Raw genomic sequence first — 27,476 nt, 5'->3', positions numbered from 1 at the left:
AACAGAGAAAGGAAGGGACTGAGAGCCTTCTGACGGTAAGCCAATGAAGCATTCTTCGGGAGATCAATCTCCATTTAGGAGCAGTTAAACTATGCCTGAATAATTACAGGTACAAAGTGAAATCAGAAGAATCTGTATTATTCATTATAATGTTATGGTTAAATAATTCCAGAAAAAAAGTTTTCTGCTTGTCTTCTAAAATTCCCTCTAGTTTTTTACAGCATTTTGAATCAAGATCAATCATTGCATAGTTCTAATAAGAGCTTTAAGAGTGAAATAAAAGACAATTTGTGTTGAGTTTACCTCTAGTGAATGAAACATAAGGATTCAATGTCTTTATAAGAAACATCCAAAAATTCTAGTAAAACCTTTTGATCACATTTGCAGATCTTCTTTAATTCAAGGCAATGAAATAGTGTGTTAATGAAAGATTATAATAGAGTAAAAGTTATAAAATGATGAAAGAATTTTCTGAAATTTTATATGATCGTGAACTGGTAATACCACTGTCTAGTATTTAACTCTCTGTTCTCTCATGTGCTCTCGTGGATGAAATATAAAACCAGTACTTCAAAGTGTATTACCGTATCATTGATCGCAGTAACTTGAAGCTTACTTTATGTAGCCATTGTGTGGTTGTAATAAGTGAATTGTATAAATGAGAATCATATCCATGAACATTTTTCAGGTTTATTTTGAAAGTCCATTTATGTAACTGTTAAAGAGTACCTTCCCTCCTTTATAGCATATAGTCAAATTTCAGTTGCCAAGTATATCAAAATTTTTCTTGGAAATAATGAAAGGCTAGTATTTCCTGGGTAGTATTACTGGTGTTTGTGTTAAGGTTTATGCTAGTTAAAGGAAAAGTCCTTTTATTCTGAATTCCTTGAAGATGAAATAACTAAGTACGATCTGTTTTGAAAACTACCATATGGTATTTCTTTGCAGTTGAGAGTTTAATATTGAGGTTGTTTTTTTTTTAATCTTTATTGGAGTATAATTGCTTTACAATGGTGTGTTAGTTTCTGCTGTATAACAAAGTGAATCAGCTATACATAAACATATATCCCCATATCTCCTCCCTCTTGCGTCTTCCTCCCACCCTCCCTATCCCAACCCTCTACATGGACACAAAGCACCGAACTGATCTCCCTGTGCTATGTGGCTGCTTCCCACTAGCTAACTATTTTACATTTGGTAGTGTATATATGTCCATGCCACTCTCTCACTTTGTCCCACCTTAGCCTTCTCCCTCCCCGTGTTTGAGGTTTATTTTTAAATATGACAAAATATCTCACAATTCCTATCCTTTAAAAATCTGTTTGTCTACATAAGTTGAATAAGATGTCAGTTCTCCTCTGGGGTGGCCTCAGGTAGTGTCTCACCTCTGTGATGATAAATTGGTAGTTTCTGCTGCATTTGTTTATAGTTTTAAGGAAAAATGAAGGAACAACATGTAAGCTTGTAAGATTTTTTTTAACCCCTCCAAGCCTTCATGAAGATGTACAATAGTAGATTGTTTTTTGAACGGTATAGTTGGTTTATTAGTGTTATATTTGAAACAGGCCACTTCCTGTGCCCTTCAAAACACACACAGTCTTTGATTATTGACTCTATTTTTGACTCATAATTTTTAATTATTGAAGGATAAAATAGTAAGCATAAGCAATTGTTTTTCATCCTTATAATTCTTCTTACTCTCATCAGTAAAATTTCTAATAATCCACTTCATTTATTATTACTACTACTTAGTAGTATGAAGTATTTTTTAAAAAAGCAGAATTAGTCTAATCTTATTTCTGAATATATTTGAAATACATATACTGAAAGTACCCTTTGCAAAATTCTTATTTTATGCTGTCATGCCATTTTGTCACCTCCACTGTTAAAGCTTTTGCCTAGCTTCAAAGTTTTCTATAGTCTAAGCCACAAGCTGACAGTTTATTTACCACTGTAACCTACCATATCCCTATCAAGATTTGTCTACCTAATCCCTCAATTTGTGCATTCAATTATATGGTTCCCTACCTCTGAACTCCTTTTGCACTTAAAACCAAATATTTAGCAGTAAATAATTTTGTAATTTGTTTCATCTTTCTTCCTATTTGTGTGTTCACTTACTTAGGAAATATACCATGTTTTCCCCTCTTTTGAATTATCCATAGCATGATGAGTTACTTAGTGATCAATTACTAGGAAATGGGGGGGCGGGGGGAATCTTCATTTTGCTATCACAAACTCAGTGAAAAACATGTTTCTTGTCTAAGAATGTTGGAGGTCCCTTTCCTATCCCCAGTAACATTGTAAAGTGCCTTCTCATCTTTATAACTACATCTAGATATTACTTTTGTTCTTGCTTTCATATTTAATTAATCAATACAGTGATTCATGTGATCCAGTCATATCTTTTAGAAAGATTGTGGTTTGTATTTTTTGCTTTACCAGTTAAAGAGGGCCAAATGGATACAGATGTTGTCATTTAATGTCATCCATCCCTTCTTTTGTCTGTGTTGTCATAAACATTTGGTAGCAGAAATTTCCTTCTACAGTGAACTCCTTAACAGACAATGAGCTGCCAATTAAAAATGAAGAACAAACAAATGAACTAGTATTACCCAGGAAATTTCCTTTTGAATTTTCAGAGGGAACATCTCCCTCTACTAATTGTGAATGCAAAAGACCCTTGAGAATATGTAGGATATCCCATATATGCCAACACCCAATTTATGAGACCTTTTCATTAATTAAATGGGACAATTACATTTAAATACCATGTGGTTAAGAATACTTAATGTTCTGTTGAAAAGCACTCAGCCTGAAATAAGGCAATAATTTTAACAATAAACTACCAAAAGTAAGGTAAATGTAATTCATAATCTTAGATGTGGATATCTCTTCACCCCTACATTTTACAACTAAATCTGAGAGTTCTACTTAAGACCACAGAGTTGGGAGGGGTGGAGGCGTCTGTTACACTTGGATTCAAATTGTATCAAAACTCATTTTATTTATGTCAGCAGATTAACTTTACCTTAAAAGCTTTAGTTTTGAAATTTCCCTTGCAAACATTTGAATAGGTATACATATATGTTTTATATAGCTCCTGAGTTTTGGTCAAAGTAGTTTAATTTGATGTTATATTTTTATACTTTTTATAAAGGGTCTGTTATGTTTCCATGTGTTTGGTTATGTGTGTTAAGGTTATAAACCCTTACAGCTTTTCTCTTTCTGTGATATACCATTTTCCTGAAAAGTATGCTTCTGTGGCTATAATTAACTTTTAGGTAATTTTATTTATTATAAACAAATATACTAGCAATAAATTTGGAAATATGAAAATGTGAATTTATGATTTTTTTTCCTATTACAGTAGAAACTCTCTTATCTGACATGGTCCAAACCAGTAGCTCCTTAGATTAACGAAAAAGTCAGCAAACTCAGGAAATCATTTTAAAGGAATGTCTACCTACCTTATTTTAATATATAATGTATCTATGAAAATTTGCCAATTTGCCAGTCTTTTGATGTTAGACCTAGGCTTGTTGTTTTTCTTAAGTTATGAGTCCACTGATTTGCATTAGACCTCTTTTTTGCCTGAACCACACCTAGTGTCTACAATGAAAACATTTGCTAAGCAGTCGTAATTCAAATATATCTAGATTTTTATTTTACTTGTTTTTGTAACTGTCATGCATACCTAATTTAAGAGCTTTTTTTTTCATTTAGAAACTTACCTTTATTTGGTTGCCATCAACTTAGTTCCATTGAAACAGCTCTTTCACACTCATATTGTCAGCTTATATAATATTAATTATGTAATTACACTAATAAGCATGGGTTTACATCACTTACAAACAGCAGTTCACTAAGCAAAAAACCCATATTCCTTCGAGGTAAGCCTACAACAAATGCACACGTGAGCTATTAGAAAGTAACCTTCTTGTTCTTGACAGTTCTGCCCAGAGAAAAAGGAGTCTGTCAGAAGGAGGTCAATTAAGGGAGTCTTTACTATACATTGTGTTCACTACATTTTAAAACTGATGGAAATTTTTTCATACACAGATACATGAAAATAACTAAAATGCAAGAAAAAAGGGGGATGATTTGAGAAATCAGCCTTACAAATAAGCCAAGCTGAAAAGTTGTGCCTTTTGCCATTAAGACAAATGATGCTTTTAAGATTGTTTTGTCAGAAAATTTGTCAAAGAAAGTTTAGACTTTTTCAGTTGGTGATTAAAAAGAAATATGGAAAAAAGAAAAAAAGATAAATGAGGTACAGCCAGTCTGGAAACCTATTTCACGATACCTGCTAATGTTGAACATATCTGTAAGCTATGATCCAGCAATTTCACGCCTAGCAGGTACCCAGCAGGTGGAGGTAGAGGGTGGGGAGATGTGGGCGTGTGTCTGTGTAAGGGGGAGGGAATGGTGTGTGGGTGTCTATATTCACTAAAAGACATGTACAGGAAGGATTATAGCAGGATTATTGGTAATGACCATAAATTAGAAACAACCTAAATGTCTGTCAACAGTAGAATGGGTAAATACATGGCAGTGTACTTAATTAATGGACTACTATGTACAGCAATGAGAATGAACAAAATACAACATGCAACAGTGTTGGTAAATCTCACAAGATTTAATGATGAGTGAAAGATGCTGGGACTTCCCTGGTGGGGCAGTGGTTTAAGAATCCACCTGCCAATGCAGGAGGCACGGGTTCAGTCCCTGGTCCGGGAAGATCCCACATGCCGTGGAGCAACTAAGCCAGTGCGCCACAACTGCTGAGCCCACGTGCCACAACTACTGAAGCCCACGCACCTAGAGCCCGTGCTCTGCAACAAGAGAAGCCACCACAATGAGAAGCCCGCGCACCGCAACAAAGAGTAGCCCCCACTCGCCACAACTAGAGAAAGCCCGCATGCAGCAATGAAGGCCCAACAAAGCCAAAAATAAATTTTAAAAAAATTTTTTTAATATATTAAAAAAGAAAGATGCCAGACCAAGAAAATACATTCCATAGTATTTTCCATAGGATTCCATCTTTATGATGTTCCGAACCAGCATATGTAAGCTATGGTGTTAGACGTCAGGATGGTGGGTACTTTTTGTGAGAAGGCAAGGGAAATAGGACTGGAAGGAAGCACAGATGACTTCTGGAGTTCTGGAAATACTATCTTAATTTGGGTGCTTTCTTCAAGTGTGTTCTCTTTGAGCTGTATGCTTCAGATTTGTGTATTTTTATTATATATGGTATACTGCAAAAAATGTATCAAAAAAAGAGGAATGTGACTTCATCTGATGGAACTAATATTAACTAGATGAGACATGCAGTAAAGACACAGGAAAATAAGTTGAGCTCCACAAAAGGATTTAAGAAGAGCTTAATTATGGAATCTATCAAAAAGGGAAATAAGACTTAACAACTTAAAGTGTACCATCTGTAGCTAATTTAGTTATAATAACTCATTTCAGCCCAATTTGTTGTATTTTTCATATTTAGTACTTGGATCATGCAACTGCTGAGAATTATATAATAAGCATATAATTATAAGCTGTAAATCATTTTATCCTAGTCCTGGAAAGTAATTTGGATTACCCTTCTCATTTTTAAATCAGTTTTTGTTGGTGGTTTGTTTTGGGGTTTTATTTCCCCCAAAAAGTATGTCAGGTTCTGTTCAGGTTAAGTACTGTTTAAAAATTAGACTAAAATTTGGTTCATTGGACAGGAATATACTTCATTAATGGACCTGTTTTATAGAATATCTTTATCCATGTTTTTTTTAATCTCTTTGGTTTCCTTCATTTGAAAAGGAAAAAATCATGAAAATATTCTCTATGTATTTATTCACTATAATAGCAAGCAAAAATCAAATACATATTAGCATAAGATCAAAAGAATGGAGCCTTTAAACCATTCTCTCATGGGATTCACTGAATATGCAAGACAAATTTCTGCTGTTTCAATGGTGGTAAAATATGTGCTAGCCCAGCACTTTATTACGTAAAAGGCAATAGAGAAGAAAGAAATATTCAGTTGCCATAACTAATAATCTTATTTATTGTGGGAAGTGAAATACAATTGAATAAATCCATGGTAAATGTGATTCCCCTCTTCAATTAAATTGTAATTGTCTCCCTGTATAGTAAATACAGATAAAAGTATTGATTTGGCAAGAGAAAAGTGTATGCTGCTAAATTATTTAATCAAGTAGATAATCATTTTTAAAAACATTTTTGTTAGTTTATATGTAACGAGGATATTTCAAGATTGGAGATCCTGTAATTTCTATAAAAAGGAAAAAATTTTTTAAATGATGTGGTTTGGCACAGAATAGTAGTGGCATTGTTCAATAAATATGTCTTCTTTCTTTGAAATAAAAGTTTGCCTCAACTTTAAAAACACATTCTCTAAGTTTCTTGAAATTGTTTTATGGTCCCTAATGAGATATGAACTATAAAACCTAGAAGAAAAAGTCCAGGGCATTCTAATGAATGCATTCGGTTCTTAAGGACCAGACTGTGTGGGCACTTTGCCAGCCACCCATCACCTTCTGTCTCCTGCCATGCTAACTCTGTGCCACACTCTGTACCAGTGAGATATAACAATAGCTGAGTGTGAAGAGTGAGCTAGAAATGAGCAGTCTGGTTGGGGAATAAGACTTCTCACAACAGAGCCATTACTGAGACTTCTGAATGTTGATCTCCACTCTGGGTATGGGAAAAAAATTGAGACGGAACTTGAGTAGGTTGGTTGTTGTTACTCTGGATTTGTAAGTATTGAGGAGAGGGAGAGTAGGAGGAACCAGGTGCTTGTTCCTTCAGCTCTTCTATCCTTTAATCTGGTAGCTAGCAATCAAGGCCCCTTTTGAGAAGAATTGGGGAAGTGGGCCAGATCAGAAAAGGTAAAAGATAAGAAGTAGCCCCTGGCATGGGAACTCAAAGGCAGAAGGAATAAGCAACTATGGGAAATTACTATCTCCCTAAATTCACATCACTTCATACTAGCTTCTTTATATGCTATTTTTAAAATGGGAGCATTGGAGTAGGGGAGGGGGGTACAGGTGTATGTTTTAAGCACCCCTGGTAGAAATTATTGTTAATTGAAGTGACTGCTGAAGTTGGAATGCAACCTGATTAGTGACCTAGAAACTTCAAGATCCTGTCCACAAAATAAAAGAGTTCATGAATAATTTAATTTGGTTACTGTGTTAGTGTTGCCGTACTAGATTAATTAGAGAGAAAATGTATGTGACTGTTTTTCCATTATTGAGTGTGGTAAAACTTAAATTCTTCATACTACTTTTACATTTTCTAAAATAATTATAATTTTGTTATAATTTTCTTTAAAGGATATGCTTTAAATACAGATGTCTACCCTATAATCTCTAGTTGATAGCTTTGAATAAATTTATGGAAATTTCATTTTTTTAGTAATTATCAAAACTTTAACATTATACTCCTATTCTTTTATTAGGATTTGGAACTTGGAAGGAATACAGACAGCTCATTTTCTTCTTCGTTCCCCTGGAATGAGTGTGTGCTGGCATCCTGAGGAAAGTTTTAAGGTTATTATTTATAACTTAGCTTTCTTCTATCTAGCTGAAAAGACATATACATGTGTAATACTTGCACACATAGAGGAGAAAAATCAATGACTTTTTCCACCTCAGAGACTCTTTTTTTTTTTTTTTTTTAAAGGAATAAATGTGGTTTTTTGTACATGTTTTTTTTAATTGGGCTATTCTCTTACTGTTGAGTTTTGAGAGTTCTTTCTTTAAATTTATTTATTTATTTTTGGCTGTGTTGGGTCTTCGTTTCTGTGTGAGGGCTTTCTCTAGTTGCGGCGAGCGGGGGCCACTCTTCATCGCGGTGCACGGGCCTCTCGCTGTCGTGGCCTCTCTTGTTGTGGAGCACAGGCTCCAGACGCACAGGCTCAGTAGTTGTGGCTCATGGGCCTAGTTGCTCCGCGGCATGTGGGATCTTCCCAGACCAGGGCTCGAACCCGTGTCCCCTGCATTGGCAGGCGGATTCTCAACCACTGCACCACCAGGGAAGCCCTCAGAGACTCTTAATTAGCACAAATGCATTTGGATTAATCTAGAACCTTAAAAGTTCTCTGTAATTAAGTTTTTATTTGACAATCATCATCTATAAATGGCATTTATTCAGAGTACACTTTTCATGCCCTCTGATAGGTTATGATCTAAAAACTAATGCCCAGACTATCTAGTAAGCAGTATTTGTTTTAAAAAAGTTAAATCCATGTTCGTGAGCCATAGTTTATAAACAGAAAGCATCAGTGGCTTAAGGCAAATTTGACCTAGCTGCAGTGGTATTCAATTCCTATTCATAGTAAAGCTTTCTAAAATTCAAAACTACACTGTGAGTTATTATCAATTGACCTTAACTTAATTTCATTGAGAAGATAGGAGCCATTCACCAAGAGTTCTCTCATTTGCCAGTATCTTCTCTTGGGGATTGCTCTATTTTATCCTTCCCTAGGATCTAAGAAGTTGCCACGTTCATCTTCTTAAAGTTAGTCCTTCCACTGTCTGGAGTTCATGTTAGTTCTTAGGCATCCTGCTTTTCATAGCCCTGTAATGTCTTCATACTTCTCCATGACTCTTTTCTGTCCTCACACTTGCACAAAAAGGTAGCCTTGATTAATCATGGCAGAAACTTACATAGTACCTATATATGCTTGGCTCATTGTCAGCATCTCATATTAAGTTAGGTCATTTAATCCACATGGCAACCTTATGAGATGGGTACTGTGATGATTTCATTTTACAGATAAGGAAACCAAAGCTCAGAGAAGTTAAGTAACTTGCCCAAGTTCACACAGCTACTAACTGGAAAAATTGGCATGTGTACCCAAGCAACCTCCTCCATATGTCTTGCTCTTAACCATTACGTTCTTCTGTTTCCCCTTTTTAGTCTATCTTCTTCACACCTTTTATTTCTGAATATTTGAACCCATCACTTAACACCTCTTAACTTCAGTTCCTCTTTCCCTATCCCTTGATCTAACTCTTTAATCTTATTCAGTCTCCTCTACTCTCTCAAAAGTCATCAGTGATATTTTTAACAAATCCAATGGGCTTTTCTTCCATTCTTAGTCTCAAGGCAGCTTTTTACACTATTGATCACTTCTGCCTTGAAACCCTGCTCACTTGGTCTTTAAAACTGCATTATTCTCGTCCTCTTGAGCATCTATGCATGTATATTCCCTTTTTCTTCCTCCACTGCTAACTCTTCTTTCACCATGTATTTGTAAATTGTTGTAAGGGGTAGTTCTCACCCATACTATACCCTTTATTATAATAGAGGATAAAGGAATGAATAAAGTCCTTGTCATTGAGTTACACACTGACTTATAAGTAAGAAAAACATGTATATACAGTTACACAGATTTTAAGTGTTGGAATCAAAATCTTGTTAAGTAGAATGATGACATAAGTTTTAATCAGATCTGCTCACAGCCTTCAAGATAATCCTGAGCCAAGATGCCCCAGACTACATAAGTGTGTTCTCTGGGATTCCATGAAAACTTGTTTCAGGCCTGTTGGATATTTTATCAGTAGAATTATATTCTGTATGTGTACATGAGCGCAATTTTCTGATTTATTCATATTACATATATAGGGATTATTTCCATGTGTAAGTAAATCTTATTTCTGAATCCAGGTCCTAAATTTTATGTCTAGATTTCTCCCCTGTAGCAGTGAGTCTACTTGAAGCATAATCAAGGAATCTACCAAAATGTTAATATTACCATATATAACTATCATAGGCCACTTTTTAAAAACTGTGACCTAAAAAAAAACCCAAAAACTGTGACCTAGTTGAGAAATGCGGATGTTTATTATAACCTCTGTCCCAAAACTTATATCTTAATTTATGGTTATTTGAGATCCCTTTCTTCCATATGCTTTAAGTTAATTTCTATTATTCTTCTACATAACACTGAAATTTCACCCTACCCCATCTCCTTTTTTTTTATTGTTCCCATGACTTAAGAATGTTGGGAAATCCCTGCTCTAAATCGCATCAACTCAAATATCCTGAAATCATCTTTGGTATCTTCCTTTCCTATATGCAAATGTTTCCAGGTCTTTTAAGTTTTTCTTCACTGTCACTACAGTACATTCCTCTTGGTCATTAATGTGTATTCTCACCTTTCTATTCTCACAAGTCATCCTTGCCAGTTCTTGTTTCTAAAATCTTTGGCTCTTCAATCTGATTCTTCTTGCCTACTTCAGTTAGACTAATATTTAAATATCAGTTTCATCGTGTCACTACTAAACTCAAAAACCTAAAATTACAGAAAGGCAACACAGAGTAGCAGTTAAAGGTATGGACTCTTGAGTTACCTACCCGGAGTCAAATCCCAGTTTCACCAGTTACTAGCTATATGATCTCTGGCAGGTTACAAAACCTCTCTCAATCACTACCTTCAATTCCTCATCTTGTAAAATGGAAGCTCATGAAGATTAAATGAGTGAACACTTATAAAGTCCTTAAAAGAAAACCTGATACATAATAAGCACTCAGTCAATTTCAGCTGCTTGTCATTGTTGACACTATTATTACTACTGAAACAATCTAGTGGTTCTCATTGGTCTGCCATATCAGATGAAGCCCAGAAGTTTTGTTCTGTTATGCTTGGTTTTGATGAAAATGAGGGAGCCAGAGAAGAAAGAGAGATGGGTCCATGATCACCTATCTCATAAAATTCTTATGAAAATCTTGTGAGATATAAAGTACACAAAAGAGCCATGTAATGTGGAAAGCACAAAGCAAACACTAGCATTTAATAGTAAAGTTAATAGGGAATTCCCTGGCAGTCCAGTGGTTAGGACTCAGCACTTTCACTGCCGGGGCCTGTGTTTGATCCCTGGTTGGGGATCCCACAAGGTGCGTGGCGATACATCACCATCACCATCATCATCATCATCATCATCATCATCATCATCATCATCAAGTTACAAAAGTCAGAAGATCTCTAGAAGCGAAGCTCTTAAGTCCAATAAACCACAGTTGGAGCTAGGATTTCATCAGGTGGTAGTAACAGAAGCAAGCATTTAGGATGTCATGGGATCAGAGGGTTTGGACTGAGGACATCCTTTTCTCTGACCCTAAGAGAAAAGAGGTTAGAGCTGCCAAATGAAATGAGGTGTAACAATCAACATTTGTTGAATGCTTTCTCAGTGCCAGGAGCTGTGCTGAGTACTTCATGTAAGTTCTCTCATATAATTTCACAAATACTCTCAGGTTGGTAGCATTAGTCTATCTATTTTGTAGGTAAGAAAACTGAAGCACCAAAAGATTAATTTGCCCTAGATCACACAGTCACAGATTTGACCTCAGTCTGATTCAAGTACTACAGTGTTCCTTGCTATTTGAGATATTTCCCCTGTGAAAAGTCAGTACAAATTACTGTTTATGGTTCTGAAAAGTCCAAGAAGAATTCCCCTGTAATGTTTTTAGATCCAGCAATTCTGAAACTTAAAAAATTAACTTTTTTACTCTATCTGCTCTTTCAACAACAACAACAAATAAAAGTCACCATTGAGCACAGTTTTAGAAACAGTAAATAACCAAAATAATCTTTTTTTGCTAGAAAGTAGTTTTCAATCTGACTTCAAACTATAATAGCTAATGTTTTTTGAGTGCCTACTCTGTGCTAAAGCAGTTCTAAGCGCTTTAACATGTACAGTTGACCCTTGAACAACATGGATTTGAACTACACAGATCCACTTATACACAGATTTTTTTTCAGTAGTAAATACTACAGTACTAAATGATCTTTGGTTGGTTGAAACTGCAGATGCAGGAACCGTGGATAGGGAGGAACCGCAGATACAGAGGGCCAACTATAAGTTATATACAGATTTTCAGCAGTGCAGAGGGTCAGTTGCCCTAAGGCTCTCCCCACCTTGTTCAAGGGTCAACTGTATTAACTGGTACCATCCTCCCCAACAGCCCTATGAAGCAGATACTGTATTAGCCCTGTGTGCTCAAGGTCTTACAGTTCCTGAGAGCGGAACCAGGTAGCCTGACTGAAGAAGCTGCACTCGTAACCCCCCGTGCTTTATTGGCTCTCCTGGCTTAGGTCCTGGGCCGGGTAGACTTGGCCCTTCCATCGTTCATAAGTTATACCTGAAATTCTCAAGATTTTTATAGACAGGCTCAAAGTCTCAAGTATTTTTACTAGGTCCAGGTAAGTCTTCCTTAGTCTCCTCCCATTTCCCGTCCTTCCCCACCCTTGACTATACATAGCACACCAGACCACTTATCAATCTTGATAATCTAGTCTTGTAGTAAGGAACATGTGCACTGTAGTTAGACCTGGGTTCAGACCTGAGTTCAAATCCAGGCTCTGCCACAGGCTAGTGGTGAGATCTTCAACAAGTTATTTTAATCACTCTGCACCTCAGTCTCCTTTCTGAAAAATGGGATTAATGATAGCAATTTCCTCAGATAGTGGTTATGAGGATTAAATAAGGCATGGCATGTAAAGCTCAATGTTGCACTTGTTTTTGTTGTATATTTGTCATTGACTTCCTGTTATTGAGAATAGTTTTATTTACTTTTTTAAAGATTTTTTGATGTGGACCATTTTTTTTTTAAGTCTTTATTGAATTTGTTACAATATTGCTTCTGTTCCTTCTATTGGTTCTTTGGCCCCAAGGCATGTGGGATCTTAGCTCCTCAACCTGGGATCTAACCTGCACTCCCTGCATTGCAAAGTGAAGTCCTAACCACTGGACCACCAGGGAAGTCCCGAGAATAGTTTTAAATTACACCTTTTCTCTTAAGAATCCCCTAATTTTAAAGACTACCCATGTTCTAAATAATCACTACTTCTTTTGCATCCCACTGTATTTCGCCTAAAATTATGAACAGTTTTTTTTCAAATTCTCTTCTCTAGATGGAAAGTTTCTTGAGATCCAGCATCGTGTCTTTTACCGTGGACTTCTGTTGAACATGGCATAGTGTTTTACATATACATGTGTGTATACAGTAGATCTTCATTATCCACAGATTCCACATTTGCAAATTTGCCTACTCACTAAAATTTATTTGTAACCCCAAAATCAACACCATCACACTTTGACAGTCACAGACATGCACAGAGCAACAAAAAATTTGAGTTGGCTAATGTGCACATTCCCAGCTAAGGCTGAATAAGGCAGTACTCTGCCTTCTTGTTTTAGCTCTCATATTGTAAACAAGTATCCTATTCATAGTCTATTTAGTGCCACATTTTTATGCTTTTTGTTGGCAGTTTCTTTCACTGTGTAAAATGGCCCCCAAGCACACTGCTGAAGAGCTACCTAGTGTTTCTAAGTTCAGGAAGGTTGTGATATGCCTTATGGAGAAAATACGTGTTAGGTAAGCTTTGTTCAGGCATGAGTTACAGTGCTGCTGCCTGTGAGTTCTATGTTAATGAATCAATATATATTAAATAAGACGTCTTTAAACAGAAACACAAGATTATGTATTGATCAGTTGACAAAAATGTGATCAGAGACTCATAGAACTGAACCCTTTAATTTCCTTTAGGATCAGTGGTTTGATACCCGCTAATTCAGTGTTTGCAGCAACTTTATAGAACCTTACCTACTGTGAATAACTCGTGTGTGTGTGTGTGTGTATGTATAATTTACCCAGAATGAATCTTTAGGCTGATCTCTTCTTCCTGGTGACCATACATAATCATTTAAAATTGTATCCAATTTTCTTATGTCTGTCTTTTGCCCGTTTACTATGAGATTTTTTAATATTTGATAGAGATTTTTACCTAGGCTTGTCTTATTTCCTTTGCATTTGATCTCCGATTTGTAATATATGCAAATGTTTACATTTTACTATATGTACGACATTGAATCTCTGCCTCCTTCTCAGATTTAGTAAATTAGGTGGTTAGTAAATTAGGTGGTTGAATTTTCTTTATTTTTCTGTCTTACAGTTGATGGTTGCAGAGAAGAATGGAACAATTCGGTTTTATGATCTTTTGGCTCAACAGGCTATCTTATCTCTTGAATCAGAACAGATGCCATTAATGTCAGCACACTGGTGCTTAAAAAACACCTTCAAAGTTGGAGCTGTTGCAGGGAATGATTGGTTAATTTGGGATATTACTCGGTCCAGGTACTTCCTTAGTATATTTATCTATTGCTAACCAAAAAATCAGTCACTATTGCTGTATGATCCATTGACCCATTCTTGTATACCTGGACCACACTATAGAGCAAAAGCAAGTCTTTCCTGTAGAAGGGCCAGAGCTATGGCCTTTTATGTAACAGAGATGGCTTTTACAGATTTACTTTGAGAATAACAAAGAAAAATGGCAGAGGAGGAGATCTTTGATCTGAGCAGTGTTTACTTATGTTAAAAAAAGAAGAAAAAACACTGACCCTGTTGAATGATGGTGTTCTGCAATGGTTCTAAATCATGTTTATGTCTTTATCATATTTCAGCTATTTTAATTCAGTGCTTATTTGGAATTTTGCCACAGTTTACATACCTTGGGCATTGTGTTCTTTAAAGAGAAAATACTTTTTAAACCTTAATTTAAGTCCCTCTACTTAAGACCAACACGTAATTCATAAAACATAAAATATTATCTTTTAGTTACCCTCAAGATAAGAGACCTGTCCACATGGATCGAGCCTGCTTATTCAGGTAATGTACCATTTTTGTTGGGGTTATAATTTCATTTTCTGAATTTGGTTACTTTGCTCATGCTGCACCAACTCCTGGAATACTTTCCCAGTCCTCTCCTTTGCACTGATTTTTTTCTTTTTCTCTGATTCTTTTATAAATGGATGTTTTACTTTCCTAACTAAGTCTTTGCTTTTGTCTTTTGGTCTGGGTGAGAGATTGTTTTCCAATATTTTCTTTGAAAATTTTTATAAAATACAAAATGTTGCCACTCCACCAATGCCACCTCAACAATTTGAAGCATATGCTTTCTTATTTTTTGTGCTGATAAAGACGTAAAATGTAGGTGGACCCACGTTTATGCATATGAACTACATTGTTCTTTAAATGAGAACACACTGGATATTATATATCTGTGACCTTTTTTCCATGTAAATTAATGTACTTGTTCTTTTTCATTCATTTTTATGTAATACTGCATTGTATAGTGTAGTCATTAGGGTGCTTTCGGCCTCAGGAAAATTTACTAACAGAGACTAAAGTCACTAGAACATTTATTATGTGCTGTATTTCATCAAATCTAAAATACTCCCAATAAAATTGTAGAACCTGGGGACACTATTATTTTATGTATTCCTAAGAAAAAAATATATTCAACTAAATGTAAGAATGCCATAGATTATAAGATGCATCCTGATTTCAGAGATGTGAGCAAATACACATTTTAAAATCAACAAAACTATAGACTCACAGACATAGAAAACAAACTTATGGTTACCAAAGGAGAAAGGGGGGTGGGGGAGGGATAAATTAGGAGTTTGGGATTAACACATACACAGTACTATATATAAAATAGATAACCAACAAGGACCTACTATATAGCATAGAGCATAACCATATAGCATAACTATACTCAATATTTTATAATAACTTATAAGGGAAAGAAATACATATATATATATATATATATGTATTTGTAACTGAATCACCGTGCTGTACCCCTGAAACTAGCACGATATTGTAAATCAACTATACTTCAGTTTTAAACATTTTTCTTCCAGTTGCTAAAAAGAAAATCAACGAACTGTGGTACCTAAGTCTGGAGGAGGCGGTCTGAGGATTGGTTTAGTAGCTTACTGATGTCATTAAGAGTTCAGACCTTTCCCTCTGCCAGCCTCAACGACAGGCTTTGGCTTCTTGCTTCCCAATCACAAGATGGCTGCCAGAGTTCCAGGCACCATAGCCTCATACCACATTGTCCAAAATAAGAGGAGACGAAGGAGCACCCCTTTTACTGGGGGTTGCTATCTTTGCCTTATACCAGTTGTGTCTCATCCCTTGGGGTTAGACACACTGTACCAGAACATATTTGGGGTTCAGTTAGCACAGAAAAAAGGCAGAATGGCTGGCTGTTGGACAAGCAACACATAATGTCTGCCACACATTAATAACTAGACTTTAGCGGGTTTTTTGTTTGTTTTTTGTCAAGGAATCTTTTTTTTTTCCCCCTTGTACCTCCCCTACTGCACTTATTATAGTGCTGGGCTTGTTGCTGGAGCTCCATTGACACTTGATCATTCATTATATTCCAATATCTATGATGCCTTAATACTTGAATATTTAAACATCTATATATTCCAGGTGTTTACATGATTCCAAGGAGTTTAAACTCATAAGTTTATCACTAATTTTAAAACAAATGTCAGTAAGAACATTAAATGTATGGGGTTTTTTTTAATGTATTGCACTGTGAAATATTTTCTATCTGTCTCATTCCTTGTTTGTATCTCCTATCATACTGTCAGCCTTTTCGTTATAAGAAAGGAACTGCTTGGGCTTCCCTGGTGGTGCAGTGGTTGGGAGTCTGCCTGCCAATGCAGGGGACACGGGTTCGAGCCCTGGTCTGAGAGGATCCCGCATGCCGCGGAGCAGCTAGGCCCGTGACCCACAATTGCTGAGCCTGCGCGTCTGGAGCCTGTGCTCCGCAACAAGAGAGGCCGCGATAGTGAGAGGCCCACGCACCGCGATGAGGAGTGGCCCCCACTTGCCGCAACTGGGGAGAGCCCAGTTGCCTCGCACAGGGGCAAAAACCCAACACAGCCATAAATAATAAATAAATAAATAAATAAATAATTTTTTAAAAAAAAGAAAGGAACTGCTAACCTTGTGTAGCTTTGTAATTTAACAAAGTGGCACATGATAAGTAAGCACTTAATAAATATTCACAGAATGAGAAAATATTTATAGCTAACTTCCCTGGAATTCCCAGTCTGATTGTAAAGCCATATTATCAAATTTAGGGTTATAAAATTATCATTTTTGTATAAAAAGAAATAACCAATCTTAGAAAAGCGTATAATTGTCTGTAGGATTCTGTACTGATTTTCATCCTTTGTCTTTTCTTAGGTGGTCCACAATTAATGAAAACTTGTTTGCAACCACTGGTTATCCTGGAAAAATGGCAAGCCAGTTTCAAATTCATCATTTAGGACACCCTCAGGTAATGTGGAGATGTTTGGTGGCATATGTGGTTTTAAATTTGTGTTTTCTACTTTTCTCCTTATAGCCCCCCAGATTTGTAATGTGTAACTAAAACATTTATGAATATCTATTACCTGCTTAAATTGGAAAGAGAAAGCATTTTTTGATGTTTAAATCACCAGTGGTAACAGGCTTTTTGCCAATATTCATGTAAGAAGCATTTTATTTCTTCTATTTCCTTCTTCATTTAAATGTGTAATAATTTTGCTTGCTTGGTTGGTTTAGACTGCAAAAATGTTAGAATCTGGACTGCACCAATTATTCATAGATTATTTGTATCCTTCTAATGTGTACTTCACCTCTGAGGGAGCACATTTTTTAATTCTGTTTCCACTATTAAAAAAAGACAATTTTTCAATGCATTTCTTATTTTTGAAGGGTAGTTTTTATTTATTAATGTCGGTAATGTATTGAGCTTCTTTAATTCTTCACATATTCTATAGCCCATCCTCGTTGGTTCTGTAGCCGTTGGATCTGGCCTTTCCTGGCATAGAAGTCTCCCACTGTGTGCAATCGGAGGAGACCACAAGCTGTTATTTTGGGTGACTGAAATGTAAAATAAATTTTCTGTGTACTTAGATCCATAAAACTGTATTTTTAGTACGTATTTTGGAGAATTCCTTATTTTTGTATCAAATATATACTGTAAGATCTAGAAATGTTCCAATTGCTTTTTTTAAATAAAATGTTGATGGTTTGAAAAATTATTTTCCTACTCTATTCTGTGTGTGTATTTTTTTTTTTTAGTCATCTTTAAGACTACAGTTGACTCAGCAGCTCTAGAAAAGAGATGATTAAGGAAACATAATGCTTTTGACTTTATCACAGGACTTTCCAAAGTGTATCCTATCTTCTATACCTTAAATACATACTGTTTTCCTAATTCTCAAAGACACAAACATTTACAAAAGGAAAAAAAGGTCTCTCCTTTCAGTGTTACTCTGGAAATGGTTGAATGTATATGTGGGGATGAATGTATATGCATTTTTGTTAGCAACCTATATATGTAGGGGTCTTATTACAACTTCCTCAGTAATTATAAAGGATTATTATTCAACTTAATATAAGAAATGATTCTCAATTTCTTTAAAATGTGACTCATTACGTAACTCAACCCTATTTATTTACTATATGCAAATTCCTTTTGACTGGACCTCTCAGCGTTCTCAGAACATCTGATATATGGGATAAAGCTTACCTTGAAAAATAACTTATGATTTAATACCTTTAACACCCTCCACCTTTTATAAATCTTCACCATTCTTACCAAACTTAAATGTTTCTGAGATGGCACCTTGTTCTTAGATAACTATGTTTAAATTAGACTGAAACAGGAGGAAATGTTTAATGGGGAAGTAATTATTGGTCATCACTTCTAATTCCTGATAAATAATATGAGATCTGATTGTGTGTGTGTTTGTGTGTTGTAGTTTTTCCTTGTTTGTTTATAAATATGCCTAAGAGGTTTTTCTTCTGTTGAAATTGTTTTCCTCAGGATTGCTTCACTTACAAACATTTTAGAAAGAAAAAAATGTTGTGCTTATGTTCTAAAATTTGTGTTATTTAGGACTGTTGAAGCAAAAGTCAGGATATCACAAATCTGCAAGATGTCAGAACTAAATCTACGCTTTCAAAATGATGGGATCATAAGTCTCATTTTATTTTTATGATTTGGCTTGTATGTTGTGAATATTTCAATGTCTCTCCCATGCCAAAAACACAAAATCGCACACCCATGCTCGCCAATTTGTTTTACTTTGGTAATTTGTGACTACATATTGACACTGACCTAGAAATGTTCCTGTTGCTGTTTTAAATCTCATGTCAGTGGAGAAGAAATTGAAATCTGGTTTGCACATTTGTGTCTGGTTTTTTGTAATTGTCCAAAATCTGACATTATCCCAGAAATGCTGATTGGGAAGTTATGAGACAGTATTGTGCCCAAGACTAATTTCTGAAGAGAGAAAAAGTTATTTGCTCCAAATTATTCCCCATATTTTTCTGTAGCTCAAAAAGTTAAACTCAGTTTAACCCAACTTTAGACCATACCAGTAATACCCTTACTTCTGGGCCCAAATAAAATATTTTAAAGTAAAAATGAACATTATGATGGTCCATTTCCACATATTCCTGGTAAGAGCCTGGTCAGGTCCTCAGAAGCAGCATTCTGTTCCAGTATATCTTTATTAAGCTGTTGGTATGCTCAACAACAGGGACAGGAGAGAACACTCTGTTTCTTTAATCTAACACCTTGCTCATTCGAAAACATTTATTTTTAACAAGGCATTGGAAAAGAATTTCAAAACAGCTCACATTTGTTTCTGATTATACATTTAAAGAAATATGCCATATAAAACATAGGTAGTTTTGTTGTTATTATTAACATGGCTTTAATTTATAGCAACCATTTGTTCACTAAGCGCAGTAACACAACAAAATAATTAGGATATCAGCTTTGAGGATCTCATTTCACAAAAGCAAAATCGAATACACATTTGATGACATATCCATTACTCAAACTCAACCAGTTTCTTTTGCATGCATGGACACAGACTTCATGGGAAATCAAAAGCTTTGAATCTTCTTGCTGACCTTTTCAGCTGTTCTTTGAACTACCTTAGTAAAAACAATTGTTGCCCTTATGAGGATCAAATTACGTTTGCCTGGAAATTTCTTTGGATGAGCTTATTTCTGTTTAACTCATGTCTTTGTTATAAAGTTGTATGCCTTCTCGACTAATTTTTAACAGAATACACTACCTTGGGACTTGTAACACTTATATGAGCTTATAAAATCCATATGAACAATGGTAAGTGAAAGGGGAGGGCCACCAGGTTTCTCAGCCTTTGCAAACAATTTGAGTAACCCAATAGATTTAAAGGTGTATGAAATAAGCATTTCTACCAACTGCATTTTTTAGTGCTATATTGAGTTGAGTGCCTATTTCCTTCCTTTGTAGTAAAAGACAATAAATGCTGCTGGTCTCTTCGCTTCTAATGGTGGTTAAACACAAAACTTTGATCTTTCTTATAAACACAGCTGTTGTCTTATCACTGAGCCAAATCCAGACAAGATTAGACTTTGGCCAAAATTAAGGTTAATCTCTGCAACCATCTCAAGAAGAGCTTTCTAATCCTGTTTTAGGAAATCTCTGTTTTTGAGACTGTATAAAGGAAATAAGCCCCAGACAACTAACCTCTAAAATAAGCCAGAGGCAACTGATGATAAATTATACTGCGGTGATAAAGCAGGTAGAAACTGTCTAAACAAATTAGTTCATTTTGGTTCATTTTTACTTAAACTATAACTGTAAGAAATGAATTTCTTAGCTGACATTAAGTTTAAACCAGACCAATATAAGTTACTTTTTAAAGAACTTTCTACCATCTTTTCTTCCTTTAATGCTTCTTTGGTTAATTGCTGGTTCTTTCTGCCACTAGTACTAATGAAAACTAGATGTTTACTTATTACAGATAAAATAACTCAGGTATATTTTATCGTAATAATTGTATAATAGCTTAGCTCACTTTGGTTTCCAGCCTACAAAAAAGGGGGTGGGGGGTTCCCATTAAGATTTAGACTCTCTGGAATTTTAAATACTTTGCTAAATGTTCTGTAGGGCTGATTCTCCTGAGAGTTGGACACAAGTGCCTCAAGCTGTGTTGTGAACAGCTAATGTTGCATTTCTCTCCAAATTGATGTACCATGGAGAACATCTGTGCAAGCATCCCTCACTTGAAATCCATAGAGTTCTAGTAAGATTTCCCTGGCACTTAATTTTGAGCAAGTACAGGACCTGATCTTATATACAGCTACTTCAGAAGTCTCACCCCATCCTGGACCTCCTCACCAAATACATTAAACCCCAAACCCTTGGAGCAGTTCTGGAATTCTGTCAGTGTTTTTGACCTATTCCTTTCCCTATCATTCCACCCACCTACCACAGTAGCTGTGTTTACATGTGTGTATAATCTTTATAAAACCTGGGTCCCAACCTGTTGATGGCAAATAACTGGGAAGATATGATATTATTGAAAGGGTTTCTCAATAGTCATATTACCACCATCACAATCCTCTTTTTCCTTTGAAGCCATGAACTCCTGGGGTCCTGAGATAACATAGACTGCCCCCAGACCAAACTGCCCACATAATTCTAGCAGACGTTGACTTCAGGCGTCCTGCCGTTCCCCACTTCCTCCCCCAAAACACCCATTAACAGGTAGTAGGAGGAATCAACCTGCCAATGAACCCTTCCCTCCAGTTCAAAGAGAGTGGCTTTTGAAGATCTCAGTCGGAATCTTGAGAGGGTTAAAAAGTTCCCTCATGCCAAGGTGTGCCTGTCATCTCAATATCTATTTTGTGACCACAGGTTTGGCTCTAGTTCAGATGAAAGCCAGAATACTTTAATTATTCCTGCCTATGTAAAAAGTAAAAGGCAAGATTTTCTAAAGCAATATATTATAGGAAAACTAATAGAACCTGGCCTGGAAAATAAAAACGAGTGAAATACTATCTTTGAATGAAAATTTGGGATTTTAAGATGAATTTCTCAATATAGTTAACCCATTTCCATTTAATATTCCCATTTTAAATCCTCAACAATGTGTATGTATTTGTTAAATGAATATTAAATATCGAGCCACAATCATCTGGGGTTCCTCAAATTTTTTTCTATTAAAAAGGGCTTCTCATACTGGAAAATATTGTGAACCACCTTCCTAGTCTAATTGGCTCACACTCTCCGGCCCAGTCATTTTTAAAAAGGTAATAGCAAAAAATTAATTAATTAATTAATTAATTAAAATAAATAAAAAGGTAATAGGAAAGGAAAGGTTCTAACATGATCATTTTGAATTCTAGAAACAAGGCTACAGGAAGAAATGTTTATATTGAACCTACAGAGTAGCGTTAAGTGATTTTATGAGGTTGTGATTCAAAATAACCTGACCTCTTTAAGGAGTCCAGGTGCTGAGTCATTTACGGAAACTGCCAGAGGAGGTTAATTGGAAGCAGCTGATAGTGGCATCATTTGCTTTTTTTTTTTTTTTTTTTTTAAATAAATGGAGAGGGTTATTCTATGAAGAGGACAGAGTACTACAGAAGGTGTACAAAGCAAATGACTGAGGCCCACCTCATTTATACCCCCACCAATGGGGAAAAAAATCTGACAGTGAATTCAAGATAAAATACCGTGGCTCTATAAAAATAGTAACGGTTAGTTCCAAGAAGAGTGATTGTGGGTGACATTTTTCCTTCCTATGCTTTTTTCTTTATGTTTTCCATAAATAAATATTTCACTCTTATAATAAATTCTTTTTTTTTTTTTTTTTCCGGCCACGCTGCGAGGCTTGCAGGATCTTAGTTCCGCAACCCCAGGGAATCCAACCTGGGCCCCAGCAGTGAAAGCGCTGAGTCCTAACCACTGGATCACTGGATTGCCAGGGAATTCCCTATAATAAATTCTTAACTTAAAAATAAGCAGATACTGCTATCTATCATGTGCATGGCTCTGTAATAGGTATAAGGGAATATAAAATGGAAACTGGCCTCTGATCTCAAAGAAATTACAAATAGGTTGGCAATACCACATGGTCACAATGTGCTAGGTATCAAATGAGGGATGAAAGCAAGGAGCTTTATATGGATTAAGAGAAGTGGCACTTTACAAGACACTTGGATTTGGGAGGGGCACCAGTTCCTCTAAAGCGGGGCACAATGTTTTAGGGGTTATTAAAACAAGAGGTTTGATTGAGAGTCTGGATGAGGAATGATTATGAGGTGGGAGATAGATGGGCCTCTGGGCCAGACAGCTGGTGGTTGTCCAGTGGAGTAAAATTGAAGCTTTGTTCTCACCCAGACACTCCAATGACAAAGCTAGTGGCAGAAGCTGAGCTCTGCTAAAGTAAAGAGATAAGGTGCCCGCTCCCGAGGTCAAGGAAAACTTCCCTGTCTACACATGTGCAGGAAGGCTCCTTAGGTGTCAAAAAGGGAGGGGGCGCCACCCCATAATATTTGTGGACATGCACCCACAGGCCTCTGCGGTGGGATCCATCTTAGCAAAAAGTTGCACAAACATCTTGGGGAGGGTCCTAAGACCAGTCACGTGTGAAAAAAGAAACACCATAACTGGCCAAAGATAAACAAAGACCCGGGAGGACTGTCCTATGTAAGTGATTTAAATCACCTCTTTACTGTGCTGCTCCTCATTAAGGGGGGACACCCACACACTTTCTTTCTGGGTGTGTATTTCTCCCTTGCTTCTGACTTAAATAGTTTCTCTGTGTGTTGTGTCTCTAATAATAAACTTTGTACCTGTTTTGCAGTTTTTGCCTCCTTGAAATATTTTTGCTTTCCAACGGGGTAAGAATCAGGGAACTTTGCTTCTAGCCAATAGCCCCTGGTAGACTGGCGGCTAGGTTCAGTCCCTGGACAGGGAAATAAGATCCTTCTTCAAGACGACTGTCCCTCCTAGAACAATTAGACTCTCCCTCCCAAATACCTTCCCCATGGTTTGCATAGCCAGGCAGCTACTCCTTCCCCTCTGATCCCTTCTTGAGAAACTGAATGAGACTCTACACCTAGGAGTGAGGTGCCTTGCTGAAACTATTACCTGAAAGGTCACATACTGAAGGGTGAGTGTTCTGTGTTTTCTTGGATTCTGTAATTGTCTTTTTAGCATCTATTCATCACAGGAACAGTTATATTAACTATATTTTCTTAATTTCTGTATCCCTGAAGCTCTGGCATTTGGGGACTTACAGACCCTGGGAAAGACTGCCTCTCCCAGGGCTAGCTAATTCCCCAAGATAGTCAAACAGTTTACTTGGAAGCATGTTTTTCATATGCAAACCAACCAATCCAGCCCATTACCCCCAACCACCTCCTTATCTAAACTCTCCTACATCAAGCCAATATTTCCACTGCCCTAAATCAACCCAGGGCCAGGTACAGACAACAGGGACAACTCTTATGCCCCAAAGCCCACTGGAATCATTCATACCAGCCAATTTTCACCTGTTTCTCCTGCCCTGACTTGCCTTTCCCAAAGAAATTCCAGTAAAGGATCTGGCCTAGGCTTTCCCCTGGTTCCTGCCTCTGTCTGCCTCCTAACCCAAATCTGGTGTTTCCCCTATGGCCTTGTGTGGCATGGTAGGTCCCCTTCTCTTGGGAAATGTAACACATTCTTTCAATGGCAATTACCTCTCTGTCATCACTCAGTCATCTCCATAAATTAAAGTCCCTGGGTACAACGCAGCAGAAGGACATTTCCCCACACCCCCTTAAAGAAAGCAGGCTTCCTTAGTCATTAGGTTATATGCTGTTTTATTGGGGACCCCCTAACTGTAAATATCTTCAGATCTCTTCTCTTGAGGTAGTCCACTTTTTAGGGAGGAATCCTGTCTACTGCCTAGAGGACATAAGCCTACAACCCAACTTTCAGAGTGAAGTTAGGAAAGGCACAATTAAAAGGAGGAGCCTGAAACGATTCTTAACTAGGCTAGATTATAACTAGCCTAGAATGAATAACTAGGCTAGAATTCCTTTACTTAACCAAGTCCCAATAGATGATTTGTATCACTGCTGAGGGATGGGGGTAGCAGGGATAGGGGACATTTAAATTTATTTTCCCACTATTATGAACCAACACTATACCCCTCTAACTGTTCATCCTGAAGCAGAGCAGGAAAAAACCCATAGGAAGCCAATGATCATCATTCCCCACCCCCCTGCCCCCCAAGAACTGATTCATGATAAAATTAGTGATTTTCTAGTTATCTGCTATGAAAAGAAAGATAACTATTCAAAAATTCTTAAAACTTTTAAAATTTAATGGATATATGCAGGTGGCATTTAAAGTCTCTGCTCTTTGAAATCAGTATTCATTACAATTTACTTGTTTTGTCTCCAAAATTCACTATAGTAAGTGAAATCCAATGAGAGAGAGAGCCTGGAGGAAGGAGTATATATTTCAGAGGATTTCTGGCAGTTGACCAAGACTTCTAGCTATAGATTGTTTTTAACAGCACTGGAATTTCAGTTAAGTTGTGAGTGGCACTGCTGTGAGAAGCTGTGGATGACTGATGAACAGTAATCATCACGGATCCTAGGAGGCAGAGGACACTCCCTCTTTTCTATTAACTAGAAATTACATCTTATAGCATTGCATTTGTCTTTTTTTTTTTAAGAACCCAAACCACTTTGAAAAAACATTTTTGTCAATTGTCCGACTGAGGATAATGTTTCTGTAGTTCTTTAGATAGATACATATGCTCAATCTGATTCAGTCTGTATTCACCACAGGGACTAGCAGAGTATCTGGCACTTAATCGGTTAAAAATATATATATATGTATATATATTTCTTTTGATTAACGAATGAATTAGCTGCGTATATAGCAGAAGAGACTAAGCAGGGATAACCTCAAACAGACGCGATGCTTTACTTTTTTGGGGGTGGGGTGGCAGGGGGAGAGGCTTCTTAAGATTTTGCTGTGATTGCAGCCTTGCTGCACCCGACGCCCCTCGTTCGACGTCACAATCCGGAGCTAGAACTATCAATCCCAGACTGCCGTGCGAAGGGGCGGGCTCCCCGGGAGCCGCCGAGTGATTGGCGGGGGGAGGCATTTCCTTCCGGCGGGAAGGGCCCGGGAGGCGGGGACTAGGGGAAGCTTTCGGACGCTGTTACCGGGTTGGGCGGGGCGGGCCGGGGCGGGGAGGGGTTTGTGGGTGAGGCCTTGGTCCCCCGCCCGCTGAGGAGATGGATGAGGATGGGCTTCCTCTCATGGGGTCAGGCATAGACCTGACTAAGGTTTGTAAAAGAAGGAGTTGGACTTCGGCGACCTGGGAGGAGGATGGGGAAGGGACGCCGGGTTCCCAGAGAGACCTCCCCCTCCCCGCCCCGTGTCTCTTTTTGCTCAACCCTGGCCTGGGCCTGTCTTCCACCTCTCTCGGGAGGGAGAGTCCCACAGTCCACATTAAAAAGGGGTCCCTCCCGAGCTGTCTAAGGGGGGCGGGGGTAATTTGCCTCTCCCAGCCTTCGCTTCCCGGGTCACGAGTCCCTATCCTCAAGGGTGAAGCGCTGGCGACACGGGCCGGTTCCGACCTCTAACCCTACCTCTTTTATTCGGCCCTTGAGTTTTTCGTGTGTTTCTGTGTGTTTCCTTTACCTGCGAAAGTTCACACCTGTGAATCCAGAGCCCATTCTCAAACTTTGCAGCCTCTGTCACCTTCGGACACCCCACCCCTACAGTTTAGGAAAACAAGTTAATGACTCTTGGCAGTACTTTCAGTAACTCATCTCACACAGCAAAACGCCCCGTTATTATTAAGATTCAGGGGATAGCACGGTGTACGTTCCTCCTGTATGGATCATGTTTATTTTTACGTGACACAGGTGCCAGCTATTCAACAGAAAAGAACGGTGGCATTTCTAAACCAGTTTGTGGTGCACACTGTACAGTTCCTCAACCGATTTTCTACAGTTTGTGAGGAGGTAGGTCCTGTGATACTCGTTTAGTGAGTAGCCCAGATGTCACCTTGCACTTCTGAAGGTAACAAATGAGTGAAACAAGAATTACAGTCTATGTATTCATGTACCATAACCTCTTGTCAACCAGTTATTATGTTAACATACCTTAAATCCTCTTTGATTCTCTTACCATCATTTCTACAGCCCATCTCTGCTGAATTAATTTTCTAGAAACTTTGTGAAATAGTTCAGGAAGGTTTATTGTGGTTAAAGAAAGCAAAAGGGATTCCAAGATTTCACAGTTAAAGACATTTTTTATTTTGAAATTGGTTATGTTTCTCTTACCCCAAAGATTACATTTTAAGTATACATTCAGTTTCAGTTTATATTAAAATTATTTTACATTGCTTGATCCAGAAGATGATGGGGAGGTAGCCTAGAAACATAACTTGGGCATCAAATATCATTATGGAAATTTAAAAAAAATACTTTCTGCAAATGACTTGTGAAATAAGGATTAAGTAACCCAGTTACAGGTGAGGTACCAGATCCAGGGACTCCTGTCTTATAAAAAGCTAAACAAGAGAGTGGGGAGGAAAATGGGAAGCATGGGTTGAAATTGGGTTTAAGAAAGGAGAAAGAGGACAAGGAAATAGAACAACAGTCGTCTGAAACCAAAAGGTGTTGTTCTTTATCAGTCTTCTTTACCACTTGAGGATCATGTTAAACCTTAGGGCTCCATTTTGGTGTCGTGAACTTCCTGCGTGCTGAAGTTACTGTTTGCCATTTGACTG

General features: G+C 37.2%; 2 protein-coding genes across 2 annotated transcripts in view; both read left to right on the top strand.

The window, feature by feature from the left end:
- The window catches only part of NUP37 (nucleoporin 37), a 41,567-nt gene extending 23,646 nt beyond the window's left edge, over positions 1-17,921 (top strand). Inside the window, exons 6-10 of the mRNA XM_036867334.1 lie at positions 7,478-7,568; positions 13,979-14,160; positions 14,644-14,694; positions 17,080-17,173; positions 17,658-17,921. Coding sequence (XP_036723229.1) covers positions 7,478-7,568; positions 13,979-14,160; positions 14,644-14,694; positions 17,080-17,173; positions 17,658-17,771 — 532 coding nt within the window. The 3' untranslated portion in view covers positions 17,772-17,921. The remainder of the gene's footprint in view (positions 1-7,477; positions 7,569-13,978; positions 14,161-14,643; positions 14,695-17,079; positions 17,174-17,657) is intronic.
- A 7,956-nt stretch (positions 17,922-25,877) lies between these two features.
- Positions 25,878-27,476, top strand: part of WASHC3 (WASH complex subunit 3) — a 67,823-nt gene continuing 66,224 nt past the window's right edge. The window contains exons 1-2 of the mRNA XM_036866570.1: positions 25,878-26,022; positions 26,608-26,706. Of these exons, the coding sequence (XP_036722465.1) occupies positions 25,972-26,022; positions 26,608-26,706 (150 nt within the window). The 5' untranslated portion in view covers positions 25,878-25,971. The remainder of the gene's footprint in view (positions 26,023-26,607; positions 26,707-27,476) is intronic.

This window comes from Balaenoptera musculus, chromosome 10 (assembly GCF_009873245.2).
Source record: "Balaenoptera musculus isolate JJ_BM4_2016_0621 chromosome 10, mBalMus1.pri.v3, whole genome shotgun sequence".
Taxonomy (NCBI): domain Eukaryota; kingdom Metazoa; phylum Chordata; class Mammalia; order Artiodactyla; family Balaenopteridae; genus Balaenoptera; species Balaenoptera musculus.
The sequence above is the reverse complement of the archived record's forward strand: the minus strand, read 5'-3'. Positions and strand labels throughout refer to the sequence as shown.